This window comes from Dasypus novemcinctus, chromosome 8, assembly GCF_030445035.2.
Source record: "Dasypus novemcinctus isolate mDasNov1 chromosome 8, mDasNov1.1.hap2, whole genome shotgun sequence".
Lineage (NCBI taxonomy): Eukaryota > Metazoa > Chordata > Mammalia > Cingulata > Dasypodidae > Dasypus > Dasypus novemcinctus.
Genome location: NC_080680.1, coordinates 47402803 through 47422917, shown reverse-complemented (window position 1 = coordinate 47422917; position 20115 = coordinate 47402803). Strand labels below are relative to the sequence as shown.

Here is a 20115-nt window from a genome sequence, read left to right as displayed (position 1 = left end):
TGTTTTATTGGACTTACCCCACTCAGCTAACATGGAGGTGAAAAAGGTCAACCACCACACCAGGGAGCCAAGAGTGCCTACAACTGAAAGCAGGAGAATTGCATCCAGCATCCATGTGGAATCTAAGCCCCCTCTTGATATAGATGTGGAGTGGACACACTCATTCTAAGGTCCACAGGATGGAGGAATAGAGTATGGATTAGAGTGGACTTACTGATATTCTATTCATGAACTATTGTGATTAGTAATCAAAGAAAATTTGGCATTGGTGTGGAGAAAGTGGCCATGGTGGCTGCTGGGGGTAGGGAGTGGGAGGAAGAGATGTGATGTGGGGTAATTTTCGGGGTTTGGAGTTGTCCTGGGTGGTGCTGCAGGGACAGTTACTGGACATTGTATGTCCTCCCATGGCCCACTGGGTGGCCTGTGGGAGAGTGTGGGCTATGGTGTGGACCATTGACCATGAGGTGCAGCGGTGCTCAGAGATGTATTCGCCAAGTGCAATGAATGTGTCATGATGATGGAGGAGGTTGTTGTTATGGGGGGAGGAGTGGGGTGAAGGGGGTGGGGGGTATATGGGGACCTCATATTTTTTTAATGTAACATTAAAAAAATAAAGGCAAAAAAAAAGCTTATCACTGGTTATTAGTGAAAGCCTTGAGGTCATAATGTTGGGTACAATTACATGGTAGCTGCTGTGCAGTGTTAACTATCTTAGGGCATTGATAGGATCAAAAGCAAAGCGATGTAATGATTTGGTTGGTGATAGATCTCCTTCCTGCATTCCCTTGGCTTATTAAGCACAGAGACACTGCTCATAATATCATTTCTCTCTATTCCTTTCTGCCTGGCTGTCAGAAGAGGCACCATCATGACATATTGGAGGCATCTAACATTTATCTAGGTGCTTATTTGTGATGGAAATCCCCTATATTTAGTGCTTTGTTTACTGGGTATTGGCATATGTAAGAACATGCTGGTAAATTTTATTCATTGTCTATTAGGTAATACCTATTTTAAAATAAACGCAGTTAAAGACACCTTTGTGTCAGCGGTCTGTATTTAAAATTTTTCTATTTTTGTGTTTTAGATTAACTTCATCTACCTTGCCAAAAGCACCAAAAAAACCATGCTAACTTTAACTTTGGTATGTACTGTCACATTCCTCCTTGTGTGCAGTGGAACTTTTTTCCCATATAGTTCCAGTCCTGCTAATCCGAAGCCAAAGAGAGTGTTTCTTCAGGTAAGAGTAGTTTTGAGTAAACTGTTTGAGATTCTGGAAAGGAAAACCTCTTGTGTTTTCAGCTTCACTTGTCAGCAGGAAACCCAACTGATCTTTCTACTGTTGACCTAATTAGTTATACTCAGCTTGTGTATAAGGCAGTGAGGAAAAGACTGATAATCAACAGACATTCTTATCAGCTCCACATACTTCTCCCAAGAGACAGTATTGGAAAACTCTCTTTTTCAAAGTATAGAAATGCACTTACTTTGAAAAACAAGAGCAAATATTCATAATGAGCCTTAGAAATTTTAATATGATTATAAAAATGACTGCAGGCTGAGTAAAATTCTGAACTCCATCAACTGGCAAAATAAAAAATATATTTAAAAATGCTAACACAATAGCTCTTTGATAATGTTCAAAGGACTGTGAGATAATGAAAATATAATACTTAGAGTGAGATTTAGAACTTTCTTTAGATTTCAAGTTTTTCTCCAAACTTTTTAGAGCTGGTGCTATAAAGTAGTAAAATGGACTTAAGCTGCCTCATTTTTAGGTATCTTTTTGGTTACAGGTAGTGGAGTGGCCTAACAGAAAAGTCAGAGGAGTCTAATCTAGATAATTTGTCCTTAGATAATAATAATACTCGAACTTCAGTATCAGAGAGGAAATTTTGAAAAAGGGTGAAATTTTCCTGCTTTATAGTCGTGGAGGACAAAGTGATAATGTTTTATGTGAAAAATGTTATAATTTGCCAAACGTTTAGTGAAGAATGTCTAGTTTGTAGACAATTCATTATGTTTCCAATAACTTGCTAATTTTTATAATTGTCAGGAGAAACTCCTGTTCTTCTGATGTGTTTTGAGGTTCTCTTCTTCCCCTATGTCAGGATTGGCAAACCTTTCCTGTAAAGGGCCAGATAATGTTTTAGGTTTTGCAGGCCATATGGTCTCTGTTACAGAGAGAGTAAACTAATATGTAAGCAAATGAGTGTGGCTGTGTTCCAGTAAAACTTTATATACAAAAATCGGCCCGATTTGTCCTTTGGGCCATAATTTGCCAACCCCTACCCTATGCAATCCTTTTTTATTTTCCTATTTGATATTCTTCAGGTTGGTGTCTGCTCTTAATAAAACTATTCTGAATGGAGCATTGTGTCTTTTCGTAGAATTGTGTTAGGCACAAGTCTGTCATCTAGTGGTGAGCTGTATTTCCTGTTTCTGTCTGCATATAAATGAGCTTCATATAACATGCTGAAAGGGGGAAGTATGTGTGTATATGTGTGTGTGTGTATATATTATATATATTTAGGGTGTATTTTAATCCTTATCTAAAATGAGTTCTAGCATTCATATCTTTTACATTGGAAATGGAAGGCTTTCAAAATGTTTATATGAAGTTTAAATATTAAATAGAGTTATGTCTGTATCTAACAACCAGTTTAAAAGAAAAAACATTGTGGTACCTTAGAAACCCTGAATGTGTCCTTCTGCATCCTAACTCTTTGATCTCTCCACCCCACCCCAAAGAAGTACTCACATACTATCTTGAAGTTTGGGCTAATCATTATCTTACTTTTTTCTATTTTACCACATATATATGAATCCCTAAGCAACACTATAGTTTTGCTTGTTTTTTAACTTTTTACAGATAGAGCCATGCCATAAGTATTCATTTGTGGCTTGCTTCTTTTTGCTTGACAATATGTAAGAATCCATGTTGATTTGTGTCAGTTTTGATTAATTTTCACTGCAAATGAGGCCCCAGTTTATCTGCTCCACTCTTAGTGGACATTTGGATTGTTTTCCGTTTTTTGCTAATATGAACAATACTTTATCAATACTCTTGTACTTGTGAGTTTCTGTAAGATACATACTCAAGACTGGAATTGGTGACTTGAGAAGTATGTGCATGATAACTTTATTGGTTAGTGCTGAACAATTTCTTTTTTTTTTTTTTAAAGATTTTATTTTTATTTATTTAATTCCCCTCCCCTCCCCCAGTTGTCTGTTTTCTGTGTCTTTTTGCTGCATCTTGTTTCTTTGTCCGCTTCTGTTGTCGTCAGCGGCACGGGAAGTGTGGGCGGCGCCATTCCTCGGCAGGCTGCTCCCTCCTTCGCGCTGGGCAGCTCTCCTTATGGGTGCACTCCTTGCGCGTGGGGCTCCCCTACGCGGGGGACACTCCTGTGTAGCACGGCACTCCGTGCGCGCATCAGCACTGCGCATGGGCCAGCTCCACATGGGACAAGGAGGCCCGGGGCTTGAACCGCGGGCCTCCCATGTGGTAGACGGACGCCCTAACCACTGGGCCAAAGTCCGTTTCCCCTGAACAATTTCTTAAAGTGTTTGTGCCAGCATGCACTCCCACCAACAGTGCCTGAGGGTTCCTATTACTCTCTTTCTACACTGTTTCTTGGTATTGTCATTCTCACTCATTTTTGCCAGTTGGGCTGGAGATGTGGGTGAAATGAAACTGTAGTTTTTCATTCAATCTTGTTCTTTTCAGCATATAACTAGAACATTTCATGACTTGGATGGAAATGTAGTTAAACAAGACTCTGGGATATGGATCAATGGGTTTGATTATACTGGAATATCTCACATCACACCTCACATTCCTGAGATCAATGACACCATTCGAGCACACTGTGAGGAGACAGCTCCCCTTTGTGGTTTCCCATGGTATCTTCCAGTGCACTTTCTGATCAGGTTGGTTCATTACTTTTCTACTTTAATTGGGAAGTAGTTTGTTCTCAAGACCTAACACTACTTTTAAACTGCTATCCTTAGCACACAAGTGCCCTTTATAGTCTTTTTTTCAATCACTACCAAGGTTTTCTTTAGTAGGATAAAGCAAGCACACAGTAGAGAAGTCTTGCCTTCTCAAATATAAGAAATCTTTCTTTTGGAGACCCAAGTAATTAGGATGGCCCTCTTAGCTAATGTATCAAACAGCAGTTAAGCCTCAATCTCAAATTTTTTGTTTCATTTCTGGGAAGATTTTAAGATTTGGTAGTAAAGGATTGACTGAGAAGAAATAGAATGGTAGTAGAATCAAGGTTATGTAATTAACTCCTTTGTTCTTAAATTTGAGGTTTTATTATATTGTAATCTAGGCTTCAAAGGAGTGAGTTGACATTGTTTATCAAGTAATAAAGTATTCTAAATATTGAAGTTACCTTTCCAAATAGGAAAAACTGGTATCTTCCTGCTCCAGAAGTTTCTCCAGGAGATCCTGTTCATTTCAGACTTATATCCAAAGAACAGACACCCTGGGATTCTATAAAGTTGACCTTTGAGGCAACAGGTAAGTCATATGACAATTTTTCATACCTTCTTCACTTCTTATTAAACTTTTTATAAGTTTATAAGTGTTTTATTTCACCCTACATTTATTATAGTGACTAGCAAATAGTTGAGGCTGGTTATGATTTTTAAAGAACCTTATTGAAAAATTTTAGTATCAGATATTGGTCCATTGTCAGACAGGTCCATAATAACATTTGACCCTTCTTGGCATTTTATTTCCTTTTCCATATTTAAGACCAATAGTTAGTTCTCCTAATTTCTCAGCTAGTATCTTGATCTCTAAGCGTTCTTTTTAAGATATACTTTATGTAATTGATCATGTCATTTCCCTACTTAAATTGTTTTTTGTTGATTTCCTGTTGCCTGTAGAAAAAGCCCAAAGTCTTTGGCGGAGAATGTTAAGTCTTCAGTAGTCTGGCATCTGTATGTATTTTAAGCTGTTTTTCAGCACTCCCCTTGCTACACAGCCTGTTCACAACTGCTCATTTGTTCCCTGTTACACAATCTCATCCCTGTTGTGACTGGTCTTTTCTTCCTACTTGCCTCTCACCCAAACTCTGCCCTTCTCTGCTTGGCAAAATATAAAAACTTCTCTAACTCTCTTCCCCTTTCTTCTCCTACACACTGAGGAACCCATCCTTTCACCTTTTCCTCACTTGGTCCACGTTTGTTGTAGCAGTGACCACATTGTATCAGGATTACGTAGTTCATGCCTATGTCTTCCCCTAGAATTCAAGGCAGGCAGATGTAGATGGGTTATTTATTTATTTTATTCCTTTTGCCTAATATAATCACTGGCACATACTGGGCACTTGAAATGTGTTTAATTGTTATATTTGGCCATTATAGTCTTAAAGGAGCCCATCTGGGCATTTCTCACTTAATAGGGAGTTTGAGCTTTGCTGGAGAAAAGAGAAGGACAAATGTCAAGACATAGGCAGTTTGTCTCATTATCAGAAGCTCTAAGAGTTTACTTGCCTATGGGTATTTTTAAAAATGAGCAAACAATGGTCTCTCTTTCTTTCTTTCTTTTTTTTTCCAAAGATTTATATTTTATTTATTTCTCTCCCCTCCCCTCTCATCCCCCCTCCCAGTTGTCTGCTGTCTGTGTCCATTCGTTGCGTGGTTCTTCTGTGACCGCTTCTGTCCTTATCAGCGGCACCAGGAATCTGTGTTCTTTTTGTTGCGTCATCTTGTTGTGTCAGCTCACCATGTGTGCGGCGCTATTCTTGTGCAGGCTGCACTTTCTTTCACACTGGGCGGCTCTCCTTATGGGGCGCGCTCCTTGCGCGTGGGGCTCCCCTACATGGGGGACACCCCAGTGTGGTACGGCACTCCTTGCATGCATCAGCACTGTGCATGGGCCAGCTACACACGGGTCAAGAAGGCCCAGGGTTCGAACTGCGGACCTCCTATGTGGTAGACGGACACCCTGTCCATTGGGCCAAGTCCGCTTCCCATCTTTTTCTTTCTAATGACAGTCCTTTTGATATTTTCACTTTTAAAAGTTGTTGCCACTGTTCACTTTCTGTACTATATATTGTGCACATTTTAGAAAATTGCCTAGGATTTTCATAAGTCAAAAATACTTTCAAATCATAAGTTTTCTCCTTACCTGCTTGCTTTAAAGAAAGAATCTTAGGTTTGCTTCTGGATGCTTTATAGTTTTTTCCTTTATTTTTAGGTCTGTAATCCCCCTTGCATTAAATTTTGTATATAGTATAATGTAAGGGTCAAGGCTTCTTTTCCATTTGATATCCAGTTATCCTAATACCATTTATTTAAAAGACTTTCCCCATTGAATTCCTTTGTGCCCTTATAAAAAATCATTTTGTATACATTTGGGTCTATTCGTCAACTCAGTTTACTGTTTCATTACTATATGTCTGTACAGTTTCAAAAACTGTTTTTTTGAGGTGACGGGTATTGAACACCTGACCTCGTATGTGGGAAGCCAGCACTCAACCACTGAGCCACATCAGCTCTCCTGAGCCAGCCCTTTCATTTGTTTGCCTGTTGTTTGTTTTTTTATTTTTCGGAGGCACCGGGGACCAAACCCGGGACCTCCCATGTTGGAAGCAGGTGCCCAACCACGTGAGCCACATCCACTCCCAGTAGTTTTATAGTAAGTCTTCAAGTCAGATATTGCAAGTCTTCTAACTCTTGTTTGTTCTTTTTTGTTTGTGTTTTTTTAAAAATTGCTTTGGCCATTTTATGTTCTTGGCATTTCCATATAAATTTTATAATTAGTTTTTTGATTTCTAACAAAGAAAGCCTGATGGGATTTTTGTTGTGATTGCATTGACTCTTCAGATTGATTTAAGGAGAATTGACATCCTAACAATATCAAGCCTTCCAATTTATGAACAAAAATCTTCTCTTCATATGTTTAAGACTTCTTTAATTTCTCATAGCAGTGTTTTATAGTTTTTATTGTAGAAATCTTGTACATATTTCCTAAAATTTGTTTCTTTTTGTTTTTTGCTTTTGAAGTGATTGTAAGTAGTATTTTTTAAATTTTTACTTTCCAATTACTTGATGATAGTATATAGAAATGTAGTTGGTTTTGTACTTTTATTCATATTATCTGACCTTGATAAATTCACTTATTAGTTCTAGAAGTTTTTTTTTATTGAATTTATTTCTTCCCCTCCCACCCCTGCTGTTTTTGCTGTCTGCATCCATTTGCTGTGTGATCTTCTCTGTTTCTCTTTTTCTCTCCTCTTCTCTTCTTTCTCCTCTAGGATTCACCTGGATTCAGTTTTGGGGACCTCTGATGTGAAGAGAGGTTCCCTGTCAATTGCGCCACCTCAGTTCCTGGTCTCTGCTGTGCTTCATCTTGACGCTCCCTTTCGTCTCTCTTTTGTTGCATCATCATCTTGCTGCGTGACTCGCTTGCATAGGCACTGGCTTACCCCATGAGCACTCAGCTTGCTCTGCGGGCACTTGGCTCACCATGAGGGTACTCATGTGGGCACTTGGCTTACCACGCGGGCAGTCGGCTCACCATGCAGGCACTTGCGCAGATACTCAGCTCACCACGCGGGCACTCATGTGGGAATCGGCTCACCATATGGGCACTCGGCTCACTGCATGGGTGCCCATATGGGCACTCAGCTCGCTGCATGGGCACTGGCTTGCTGTGCAGGAACGCTTTCTCTTCTTTTTCACCAGGAGGCCCCAGGGATTGAACCCAGGTCCTATCATATGGTAGGCAGAGGCCTTATCACTTGGGCCACATCCGCTTCCCTCTAGTAGTTTTTTAATAGACTCCTTAGGATTACCTCCATAGCCATCAGTGCCATTTGGAATAAAGACAGCTTTACTTTTTCCTTTCCAAACTTTATGTCTTATGTTTCTTTTTTTTTTAACTTTTTATTTTGAAACACTTTCACATTTACAAGATAGTTAAAAAAAAAAAAAATACAAACCCCATACAGAGAACTTCAATATACCCCAGTCTCTCCAGATAACCAGTCTACCAATTTTAACATTTTGCTGCATTTGGCCCATCATTCTATCTATCATTCTGTCAGTCTGTCTGTTTGTCCTTCTGTCTGTTTATCTATGTTTTAGATAGATTTTATCCATTTTTGAACACTTGAGTGTGGGTTTTATACACCATGCTTCTTGAACCCCTAATACTGCCATGTACATTTCCTAAGAATGAGGATAGTCATGTAAGTGTATCCACCTTAAGTGCAATTATCAAGTAAAGAAATTTACACTGATTGTAAAGCTTACAGTCTATGTTTGATATTTTTCATATGTTTCAATAATGTCTTTTTGAGCCTTCTCCCTTGTTAAGATCCCATATGGGATCATGTACTTACCTTAATTTTCATTGTCTCTTTAGTTACTCTTTTTTTTTTATATTGTGGAAATATATATAGAACATAAACTTTTCCATCTCAGCAACTCTCAAACATACTATTAGTGGGATTGATCACATTCATTATGTTGCAGTGCCCGCATCACCTTCTCTTATTAAACCTTTCCCATTTCCCTAAACAGAAACCTTATACCCATTTTTCATTACTAACTCCTCGTTTCCTTTGCTGTCCCCCAGGCAGCCTGTATTCTAATTTCTATCTCTGTGAGCTTACTTATTCTCTGTTACTTTCTTTGTAGTTACCATGGGGCTTAAATTTAACATCCTAAATCTGTAGCACTCTCATTTGCTTTGAAACCAAAACAGTTTTCCTATACTCCTTTTTTCCCTCACTTTTTTATAGTTCTTCTCACACATTATGTTCCTGTACATTAGTAGTCTAAAGCCACTGATTATTATTTCATTTTGTTTGAATTTTGTTTGACTATAGGAAATTAAAAAATGGAGTTACAAATCTGAAATACAGTAGTATGGGCGTTTATATTTACCCGTGTTTTTATCTCCAGCAGAGATCTTTATTTCTTCATACTATTCTATTGTCTGTTGTCCTTTCCTTTCAACCTGCAGAACACTCTTTAGTATCTCTTGTATGGCCAGTCTAATGGTGATGAAATTCCTCAGCTTTTGTGTATCTGAGAATGTCTTAATCTCTCCCTCATTTCTGGAAGAATTTTTGGTCAAAATAGAAATTTTGTTTGGCAGTTTTTTGCTTTCAGCCCTTTAAATGTGTCATCCACTGTCTTCTTCCCTTCATAGTTGTTTTTTTAAGATACTTAGATTACACAAATGTCACATCAAAAATATAGGGGATTAATATATACCCTTTCCCCACACCTCACACATTTTCCCACACTTTCCCACATTAACAACATTCTTCATTAATGAGGTACATTCATTGCAATTGATGAACACGTTTTGGAGCATTGTTAGTAAGCATGAATTAAAGTTTTCGTTGTAGTTTATACAATCTCCCATTGAATTCTGTCATTCAGGACAATTCCCAAGTCCTGAAAATGTCCCTGTTTTGCACCTGTTTCTCCTTCTCACTCCCCTCACTGTTTCCATATCAATTATATAATTTCTTTCATTGCTAGAATCACAGTAAGTCTATAGTAGAATACCAGTAAGTCTACTTAGTCTATAGTTCATTCCCCAATCTTGAGGATTCTAGGATGGTGATGTCCACTCCACCTCTAATTGAGAGGGGGCTGCGATCTCATGGGGCCAATGGATGGGGCTTTCTTGCTTGAAGTTGTAGACTCTCTTGGTTCCTTGGTATGGTAGATATCCATCATCACCTCCTTGTTAGTTTTCCTGGGTGAGACCAATGAACCAGAGAGTAGATGTTGCAGCTCTTTTGAGATACAGGACCCAGCTGGCACATGGACAGTGCAAAGATTTAAGTCTCTTGGATGTACACATACCACCTCTAGTACTAATTATAGGTTCAAATAGAAGGAGAAAAGAACCATGTGTAGGGAAACCACAACTAAATCCAACTCTGTCACTCTGGGGAACATAAATTCCAAAATAGGGCTCACTGACAAGGCACCAAAATCCTGAGCTGTCTACCCTGAACTGTCTCCTTTGGCAGTCAATGAGATCCTGCAGAGCCATGCATAAGCATAACCTCTGGAATGACCTCCTGACTCACATTGAAGTCTCTTTGCCATATAAACTCATTTGTCTTTACCTTTTACCCCTTTTGGTCAAGGTCTTTTTCCAGTTGCATTACTAGTTGGTTCTTAGTAGTAATCCCTTGGTGCCAGGGAGGCTCATCCCTGGGAGTCATGTCCCATGCTGGAGGGAAGGTAATGTACTTATATGCTGAGTTCAGCTTAGAGAGAGGCCACATTTGAGGAAGAAGGATGCTCCCAGGAGGCAACTCTTAGGCACCCTATAATATTATCCTAAGTTTCAATTTCAAGAGTAAATGTTCATATGCACAGTCATCAGTATCCAGGGTCCTTCAATGGACCATCCTCCTTCACTAGTCATTGCCCCTGTACTTGGGGGATTCTTACTGATCCATTAGAGAATGTGGCAGAGCTTCCCAGCATGGGAATTTGATATTCCTTCGGTTAATGTGTGAATCTCCACCCACTGTGATGATGCCCCATGAACATTTGAACGTATTTATATGCCTTATATATATATATATGCCCAGGTGAGCTTCCTCCCATGTATCCTCCATCACTGAAACTCCACACCAATGAACCTCCCCTGCCACAGTTGTAGCCCTTCTGTTATCCAAAACTTCCTCAAAAATGAAGCCAATAAAATAGCCAAATATAATTAATAGGAAAATGAAACAATAATGATAGTTTTAAAAATAAATAAAACACAAAAATTTTTTTAACGTAAAAATGAAAATAAAAATTTGGGATAATAAAAACTAATAAATTTTTTTGACATTTTGCCTTTCATCAATGTAAGAACTGTTGTCCTATACGTACAGTGACATTTTCTTCTGTTTATTGCCCCAGCATCTTACTCTTTTCATTTTGTCCTCAAGGAAGTTTTAGGTTACAGAAAAGTCATGTGCCAAATACAGAGAACTCCGAATTACCCAACATCCTTCCCCTTTTCCCACTTCCCCTATTAATAACATTTTATATGTGGATGATATGTTTGTTACAACTGATAGACAAATATTGAAACATAGCTACCAACCATGGTCAGTGGTTTCTATTATAGTTTATATTTCGGACCATATACTTTTGTAAACTTTGATGTAATTCAGCATGGCCTGTGTTTATCATAGCAACATCATGTAGAATACTGCAATCATCCCCAAAATTCTCCCTGTTCCTTCTGTTCTTTTTCTCCCTCCCCTTCCCCTCGGGACCCATGGCAACCACCTTGAGAGACAAGATTCATAGTTACTTGCAACAACACTGAGGGCTTGACTCACTGGTCTGTCCTCCCCTATTAGGCACCACTCATGCTCTCAAGAGACTCCCGTCCCTCTGTTTTGAGAACATAGCAGGCCTCCCCAGGATGGGAGTCCACCACCTTGTTGCTCATTCATGTGGCTCTCCACCAACTGATATAATACACTATGGCAAGATGAATACCCAGACACTCCCTAGAAGCCTGCCCCAGATCCACCCTGTGCCAAATGCCCCCCACATCCAACACCCCAAACCAGCAACTCTTACTTGCCATACTGCCAAAAGAACATTCCCAACATTTTGGTTTCAACCATATACCTGCCAATCCCCTGTGTTCACCTGCTTCCTCCCCCAACCCTCCCCCGAGTTCCATGGACAGTCCAACCCAACCTCCTCACCCCACCCCCCTGACAAACCAGCACTGCCCCAACCCAACAGTATCATTGCACCACTGTCATGCCCCTCCACTGTACAACTACACACTTTTACCTTATCATAGATTTTGCCCATGTGGGCATTGGCTCACAACCTCCTTCTCCCTTTCTATTTCCTGTAAACCTGTCTTCCAGACTCTTAACTCTGTGGGCCTGCTTAATTTGCTTAATTCATATCAGTGAGGCCATGTAATATTTGTCCTTCAATGCCTGGCTGGCTTCACTCAACATAAGGTCCTCAAGATTCATTCATGTTATCCCGTGTATTAATAACTGTATTTCTTCTTCCAGCTGAATGATAGTCCATTGCATGTGTATATCACAATTTGTTTATCCTTTCATCTTTGAAGACCATTTGGGTTGATTCCAACTTTTGGCAGTAGTGAACAATGCTGTTGTGAACATTGGTGTGCATGTATCTGTTCATGTCCTTGCTTTCAGTTCTTCTGGGTATATACTCAGCAGTGGAATTGCTGTACCATATGACAGTTCAATAGTTAGTTTTCTGAGGAACCACCAAACTGTCCACAGTGGCTGTACCATTCTACATTCCCACCAGCAGTGGATGAGGGTTCTCATTCCTCTGCATCCTCCCCAACACTTGTAGTCCTCTGTTTTTTCAATAGGTGCCAGTCTAATGGGTGTAAGATGATGTTTCATTATAGATTTGGTTTGCATTTCCCTCATAGCTAATGATGTTAAGCATCTTTTCATGTACTTTTTAGCCATTTATATTCTTTTTTGAAGAAGTGTTTATTCACATCACTTGCCCATTTTTTAAATGGGTTGTCTTTTTATTTTCAAGGTGTAGGATTTCTTTATATATGCTGGATATTAGGCCCCTATCAGATATATGGTTACCAAATATTTTTCCCGTTGACTAGGCTGCCTTTTCACTTTCTTGCCAAATTCCTTTAGGATGCAAAAGTTTTTAATTTTGAGGAGGTCCCATTTATCTGCTTTTTCTTTTCATTGCTTGTGCTATGGGTATAAAGTTCATGAAACCATTTGCTAATACAAAATCCTATAGATGCTTCCCTATATTATCTTCCAAGGTCCTTATGGTCTTGATTCTTATATTTAGATCTTTGAGTTAATTTTTGTGTAAGGTGTGAGATGGTGTTCCTCTCTCATTTTTTTTGGAAATGGATATCCAGTTTTCCAAGCACCATTTGTTGAAGAGGCCATTCTCTCCTAGTTGAATTGGCTTGGTGGCCTTGTCAAATATCAGTCAACTGTATATGTGAGGATCTGTATCAGAACTCTCAGTTTGGTTCCACTGGTCATTTTGTCTATCCTTGTGCCAGTACCTTGCAGTTTTGACCATGGTAGCTTTGTAGTATGTTTTTTTTTTTTTTTAAAGATTTATTTTTATTTATTTAATTCCCCTCCCCTCCCCCGGTTGTCTGTTTTCTGTGTCTTTTTGCTGCGTCTTGTTTCTTTGTCCGCTTCTGTTGTCGTCAGCGGCACGGGAAGTGTGGGCGGCGCCATTCCTCGGCAGGCTGCTCCCTCCTTCGCGCTGGGCAGCTCTCCTTATGGGTGCACTCCTTGCGCGTGGGGCTCCCCTACGCGGGGGGACACCTCTGTGTGGCACGGCACTCCTTGCGCGCATCAGCACTGCGCATGGGCCAGCTCCACACGGGTCAAGGAGGCCCGGGGCTTGAACCGCGGGCCTCCCATGTGGTAGACGGACGCCCTAACCACTGGGCCAAAGTCCGTTTCCCTGTAGTATGTTTTAAAGTCAGTCAGTGGAGTCCTCTGATTTCATTTTTCTTTTTCAGTATGTCTTTGGCTATTTGGGACCTCTTGCCTTCCAAATAAATTTCATAGTTAATTTTTCCAATTTGGTAAAAAAAAAATGCCATGGTGATTTTTATTGGGGTTGCATTAAATCTGTATATCAGTTTGGGTAGTATAGACATCTTAATGGTATTTAGGCTTCCTATCCATGAACAGGGAATGTTGTTCCACTTACTTAAGTCTTTGATTTCCTTTAACAGTTGTGTAGTTTTCTGTAAGTCATTTACATTTTTAGTTAAATTTATTCCTAGGTATTCGATTCTTTTAGTTGCTATTGTAAATGGGATTTTTTTCCTTGATTTCCTCTTCAGATTGCTCATTGTCAGTGTACAGAAAGGATACTGATTTTTGCATGATGATCTTATAACCTGCAATTTTACTGAACTCATTTATAAGCTCCAGAAGCTTTGTTGTAGGGAAGCGGATTTGGCCCAATGGATAGGGCATCCACCTACCACTTGGGAGGTCCAAGGTTCAAACCCCAGGGCTTCCTGACCCATGTGATGAGCTGGCCCACGCACAGTGCTGATGCATGCAAGGAGTGCCCTGCCACACAGGGGTGTCCCCCGTGTAGGGGAGCCCCACACACAAGGAGTGTGCCCTGTAAGGAGAGCCACCCAGCGCAAAAAAAGTACAGCCTGTCCAGGAATGGTGCTGCATACATGGAGAGCTAATGCAGCAAGATGACGCAACAAAAAAGAGACACAGATTGCCTGTGCCACTTACAAGAATACAGGTGGACACAGAAGAACACACAGCAAATGGACACAGAGAGCAGACAACTGGGGGGAAGGGAATAAATCTTTTAAAAGAAAAAAGCTTTGTTGTCGATTTGTCAGGGCTTTCTATGTATAGGATCATGTCATCTGTAAATAGTGAAATCTTTACTTCTTTCTTTCCAGGTTGGATGCCTAAGTGCTCAAGGAAGTACTTCTAACACATTGTTAAATAGAAGCAGTGTAAATGGGCATCCTTGTCTTGTTCCTGATCATAGAGGGAAAGCTTTTAGGATTTTACTGTTGAATATGATGTTAGCTGTGGGTTTTTCATATATACCCTTTATTCTGTTGAGAAAGTTTTTTCTATTCCTATCATTTGTAATGTTTTTATCAGGAAAGGGTGCTCTATTTTGTTGAATGCTTTTTCTGCATCTATAGAGATGAGCATGTTATTTTTTTCTTTCAGTCTCTTTATGTAGTGTATTACATTGAATGATTTTCTTGTGTTGAACCATCCTTGCATACCAGGGATAAAACCCACTTGGTAATGGTGTATAATTGGTTTGATGTGTTATTGAATATGGTTAGCAAGTATTTTCTTGAGGATTTTAGCATCTAGGCTTATTAGAGAATTTGATCTATAGTTTTCCTTTTTTTGTGGCATCTTTGTTTGGCTTTGGTAGATGTTGGCATCATAGAATAAATTAAGCAATGTTCCTTCTACTTCTCTTTTTTGTAAGAGTTTCAGCAGGGTTGATGTTAGTTCTTTCCAGAACGTTTGGTAGACTTTACCTGTGAAACCATCTGGTCCTGGGCTCTTCTTAATTAGGAGGTTTTTGATGACTAATTCCGTCTTGTTACTTGTGATTGTCTGTTGAGTTTATCAGTTTCTTCTTATGACAATGTAGATTGCTTGTGTGTTTCTAGGAATTTGTCCATTTCCTCTAAATTACTCATCTTGTTGGCATATAATTTCTCAAAGTATCCTCTTGTGGTATTCTTTATTTCTTTGGGGTCAGTGGTGATATCCTCTTCTTCATTTCTTATTTTATGTGTTTGCATCTTCTTTCTTTTATTCTTTGTTAGTCTAACTAAGGATTTGTCAATTTTATTAATGTTCTCAAAGAACCAGCTTTTGCTTTTATTTTTTTCTAATGCTTTCTTATTTTCAATTTCATTTAGTTCTGTTCTAATCTTTGTTATTTCTTTCTTTCTGTTTCCTTTGAGGTTAGTTTGCTGTTCTTTTTCTAATTCTTCCAGGTATGCAGTTAGGTCTTTAATTTTAGCTCTTTATTCTTTTTTAATGTAGGCATTTATGGCTATGAATTTCAGTATATCTTTTGCTGAATCACATAGGTTTGAATATGTTGTGTTGTCATTCTCATTTGTTTCAAGGTAGTTACTGATTTCTTTTGAGATTTTCTCCTTGGCCCACTGTTTGTCTCAGAGTGTGTTGTTTAACTTCCGTATCTTTGTGCCTAATCTGATTCTGAACCCCTTACTGATTTCCAAGTTCATTCCATTGTGGTCATAGAAATTACTTGGTATGATTTCAGTCTTTCTGAATTCATTGAGAGTTCTGTGGCATGGCATGTGGTCTATCCTCAAGAATGATCCATGTGCACTCAAGAAGAATGTATATCCCTCTGTATTTGGGTGTAATATTCTGCATATGTTTGTTAGGTCTTGATCCTCTAATGTATTATTCAAAGTCTTTGTTTCTTTATTGATTCTCTGTCGAGATGTTCTAATGGTGATAATGGTGTATTAAAGTCCCCCACTACAATTGTAGAGGCATCTGATGTCCACTTAGTTTTTCTGTTTGCCTCATGTATTTTGATGCATGTTTATGATTGTTCTTTCTTCTTGATAGATTACCCCTTTTATTAATATATAGTGTCCTTCTTTGTCTCTTACAATAGTTTTGCATTTAAAGTCTATTTTGTCCTGTATTCGTATAGCTACTCCCTTTTTTGGTATTATTTGCTTGTAAAATTGTATTCCAAGTGTTCACTTTCAGCCTCCTTGCATCCCTGGGTTTAAGGTGGGTTTCTTGTAGATAACATATAGATGGGTCTTTTTGTTTTTAAGATTTTTTATTTACTTACTTCCCCCTCTGCTTCCCCTCCTCCTGCCTTGTTGTTTTTACTGTCTGTGTTGTCTTTTCTTCTCATTTTTTTCCCCTCTAGGATTCACTGGGATTCGATCCTAGAGACCTCTGATGGGAAGAGAGGTTCCCTGTCAGCTGTGCCACTGCAGTTCCTGGTTTGTGCTGTGCTTCACCTTGACTCTCCCCTTGTCTCTCTTTTTATGTGTCATCATCTTGCTGCATGACTCATTCATGCAGGGCATTGACTTACCACGCAGGCACTCGTGCAGGCACTGGCTTGCCACACAGGCATGGTTTCTTCTTTTTCACCAGGAGGCCCCAGAGATTGAACCCAGGTCATCCCATATGGTAGGCGGAAGCTCTATCAGTTGAGCCATCTCCACCTCCCTAGATGGGTCTTATTTCCTTGTCCATTCTGCCAATCTGTGTCTCTTGACTGGTGAGTTTAATCCATTAACATTCAGTGTTATTACTGTCAAGGAATTACTTACATTAGCCATATTTTCTTTAGGTTTATGTATGCCATATTTTGTTTTTATTTATCTTTTTATCTTTTTAAGATCTTATACTCTCCTTCAACTCTCTCTCATGTTTTTTGACCTGCAGAACTCCTTTAGTGTTTCTTTTATCTTTTTAAAAATTATCTTTTTCTTTAAGATACATAAATCACACAAAATGTTACCTTAAAAAAATATAAGAGATTCCCCTATATCTCACTCCCCACACCCCCCCACTCCTCCCGCAGTGACAACTTCTTTCATTAACATTGTACTTTCATTGTATTTGATGAGTACCTTTTGAAGCATTGCTACACAGCATGGATTATAGTTTATGTTGTAGTTTACACTCTGTCCCAGTCCATTCAGTGAGTTATGGCAAGATACATAATGTCTCGCATTTATCCCGGCAGTATCATTGAGGACAACTCCAAGTCCTGAAAATGCCACCATATCACACCTCTTTTTCCCTCTCCCTGCCTTCAGCAACTCCCATGACTGCTGTCTCCACATCAATGATATAATTTTTTCTGTTGCTAGAGTCACAGTAATTCTACAGTAGAATACCAGTAAGTGTACTCTAATCCATATTTTATTTCTCCATCCTGAGGACCCTGGGATGGCAATGTGCACCTCTACCTCTAAATCAAGAAGGGGCTTAGATCCCACATGGCTGATGGATGGAATTCTCCTGCTTGCAGCTATAGACTCTGTTGGGTCCCTGGTGTAGTGGTTGACCATCCACACCTCCCTGTTAGCTGACCTTGGTAAGTCCAACGAACCAGAGAGTAGGTGTTGAAGCTCTGCTGAGGCTCAGGGCCCAGCTGGCACATAGACCGTCCAGAGATTCAAATCTCCTGAGCATACACCAACCCCAGTGCAAACCACAGGTTCTGTAAAAGTGACAGAAGAGGTATGAGTAGAGAGGTCATATCTGAGTCCAACTCTATCAAACACAGGAGCACTGGCAAAGCACTGAACTCTAGAGTCAATTGTCATGACCATAGGACCTGGGTGTCTCAGTAGCCCTCAGGAGCACCACTGCCTGGGATTGCATCTACTTTGGGCTGTCTCTGGGATCCTGCTGAGATGTGTGTAAGCGCGACCCCTCTGATGACCTCCCAACTCATTTTGAAGTCTCTTAGTCACATAAATCCATTTATCTTTACCATTTCCCCCTTTTATTCAAGGTCTTTTTCTAGTTGCATCACCAGCTGGTGCTTGGTAGTAATCCCTTGGCACCAAGGAGGCTCATCCCTGGGAGTCATGTCCCATGCTGCGGGAAGGTAATGCATTTACATGCTAAATTTGGCTTAGAGAGTGACCACATTTGAGCAACATGGAGGGTCTCAAGAGGTAACTTTTCCGCACCCTGCAACTCTAGGCCTAGTTGAAATTTCAAGCACACAGGCTCATAGCATAGTCATTGGTATCAAGGGCCCATCATTGGACCATCCTTCTTCACTGGTCCTTGCCCTTGTACTTGGTGGCTTGTTGCTGTTCCCTTGGAAATTGCAACAGAGTTTCCTGGAATGGGAAGTCAGCATTCCCTCAGTTGTCGTGTGAAACTTTACCGCCTATGTCAATACCCAACAAACATCCAAACATCTGTATACCCTATATGCATGCCCTGGAGAACTCCCTCCCACCCATGCATTCCCCTCAATGACACCCCACATCAGTGCTTCTCCCCTGCCATAGTTGAACCCCTCTCTGATCCAAAACTTCTTAAAAAATAAAGTCTAATATATTGCCAATTTCAATTAATAGAAAAATGAAATAGTAATGATAAGTTAAAGGTTAGAAATAGAATATGTAATAATTTAGGAAAACTAAAAGTAAAAAATAAATTGGGGTATTAAAAAATGAAAAATACCATAAAAATTTTTTTGATGTTTTGTTTTTCATCAACTGTATGTACAGTGGCAAGGCAGTCTCTTCCATTTCTTCCTCCTTTAGTATTTCTTGAAGTGTAAGTTTCATATTGATGTACTTTCTTAATTTTTTTTATCTGAATATCTTGAGCTCTCCCTCATTTTTGAATGCCAGCTTTGCTGGATAGAGAATTCTTAGCTGGAAGTTTTTTTCTTTTAACACCTTAACTATATCATACCACTGCCTCCATGGTTTCAGATAGAAATCAGCATTGATTCTTACTGATCCCCTTTGTATGTGATGGTTCCCTTTTCTCTTGCTGCTTTCAGTATTCCTCTGTTTGTCTTGAGCATTGGACAGTTTGATGAGTATATGTCTTGGAGTAAGCCTGTTAGGATTTATACTGTTTGGGGTGGGCTGCACTCCCTCAACATGTATGTCCATCTCCTTAAATAGGGTTAGAAAGTTTTCAACCATTATTCCCTCCAGCATTCCTTCTGTCCCCTTTCTCTTCTCTTCTCCCCCTAGGATGCCTATAATCTGTGTATTTGTGCATTTCATGTTGTCATTCAAATCTCTAAGTACCTGCTGAGTTTTTTCCATCTTTTTATCTGTTTTACTATCTGTTTGATTTCAGATATACTGTCTTCCACATCGGTGATTCTTTCCTCTGCCTGTTCAAATCTGCTGTTATGTGCTTCCAGTATATATATTTTTAAAGATTTATTTATTTGATTTCTCTCCCCCCCCCCCGCCAGTTGTCTGTTCTCTGTGTCTATTTTGCTGCATGTTCTTTGTCCACTTCTGTTGTCAGCAGCACGGCAATCTGTGTCTCTTTTTGTTGCGTCATCTTGTTGTGTCACCTCTCCGTGTGTGTGGCACCATTCTTGGGCAGGCTGCACTTTCTTTTGCACTGGGTGGCTCTCCTTATGGGGCACACTCCCTGCACATGGAGCTCCCCTACGCAGGGGACACCCCTGTGTGGCAGGGTACTCCTTGCGCGCATCAGCACTGCTCATGGGCCAGCTGCACACGGGTCAAGGAGGCCCGGGGTTTGAACCGCGGACCTCCCATGTGATAGATGGACGCTCTAACCACTGGGCCAAGTTCGCTTCCCTCCAGTATATTTTTGATTTCTTGGATTGTGCCATTCATCACCATCATATCCATTATCTTTTTATGTATGTTTGTAGTTTCTTCAGTATGTTCTCCCAGTGTTGATTTAATACTCTTAATCTCTTCCTTCACTTCATTAAGTTGATTCATGATATTTGTTTGAACATCTCTGATTAGTTGTTCAATATTCTGCATCCCTTCCTGGTTTTTAGTTTGTTCATTGGACTAGGCCATGTCTTCCTGTTTCT

At 39.8% G+C, this 20115-nt stretch overlaps 1 protein-coding gene across 2 annotated transcripts in view; it reads left to right on the top strand.

The window, feature by feature from the left end:
* The window catches only part of ERMP1 (endoplasmic reticulum metallopeptidase 1), a 91696-nt gene that overhangs the window by 50918 nt on the left and 20663 nt on the right, over positions 1-20115 (top strand). The window contains exons 11-13 of one of the 2 annotated variants that reach the window (XM_004457385.4): positions 1088-1240; positions 3728-3930; positions 4413-4528. In XM_004457385.4, the coding sequence (XP_004457442.1) occupies positions 1088-1240; positions 3728-3930; positions 4413-4528 (472 nt within the window). The remainder of the gene's footprint in view (positions 1-1087; positions 1241-3727; positions 3931-4412; positions 4529-20115) is intronic. The other variant, XM_058301827.1, reaches the window with a different exon arrangement.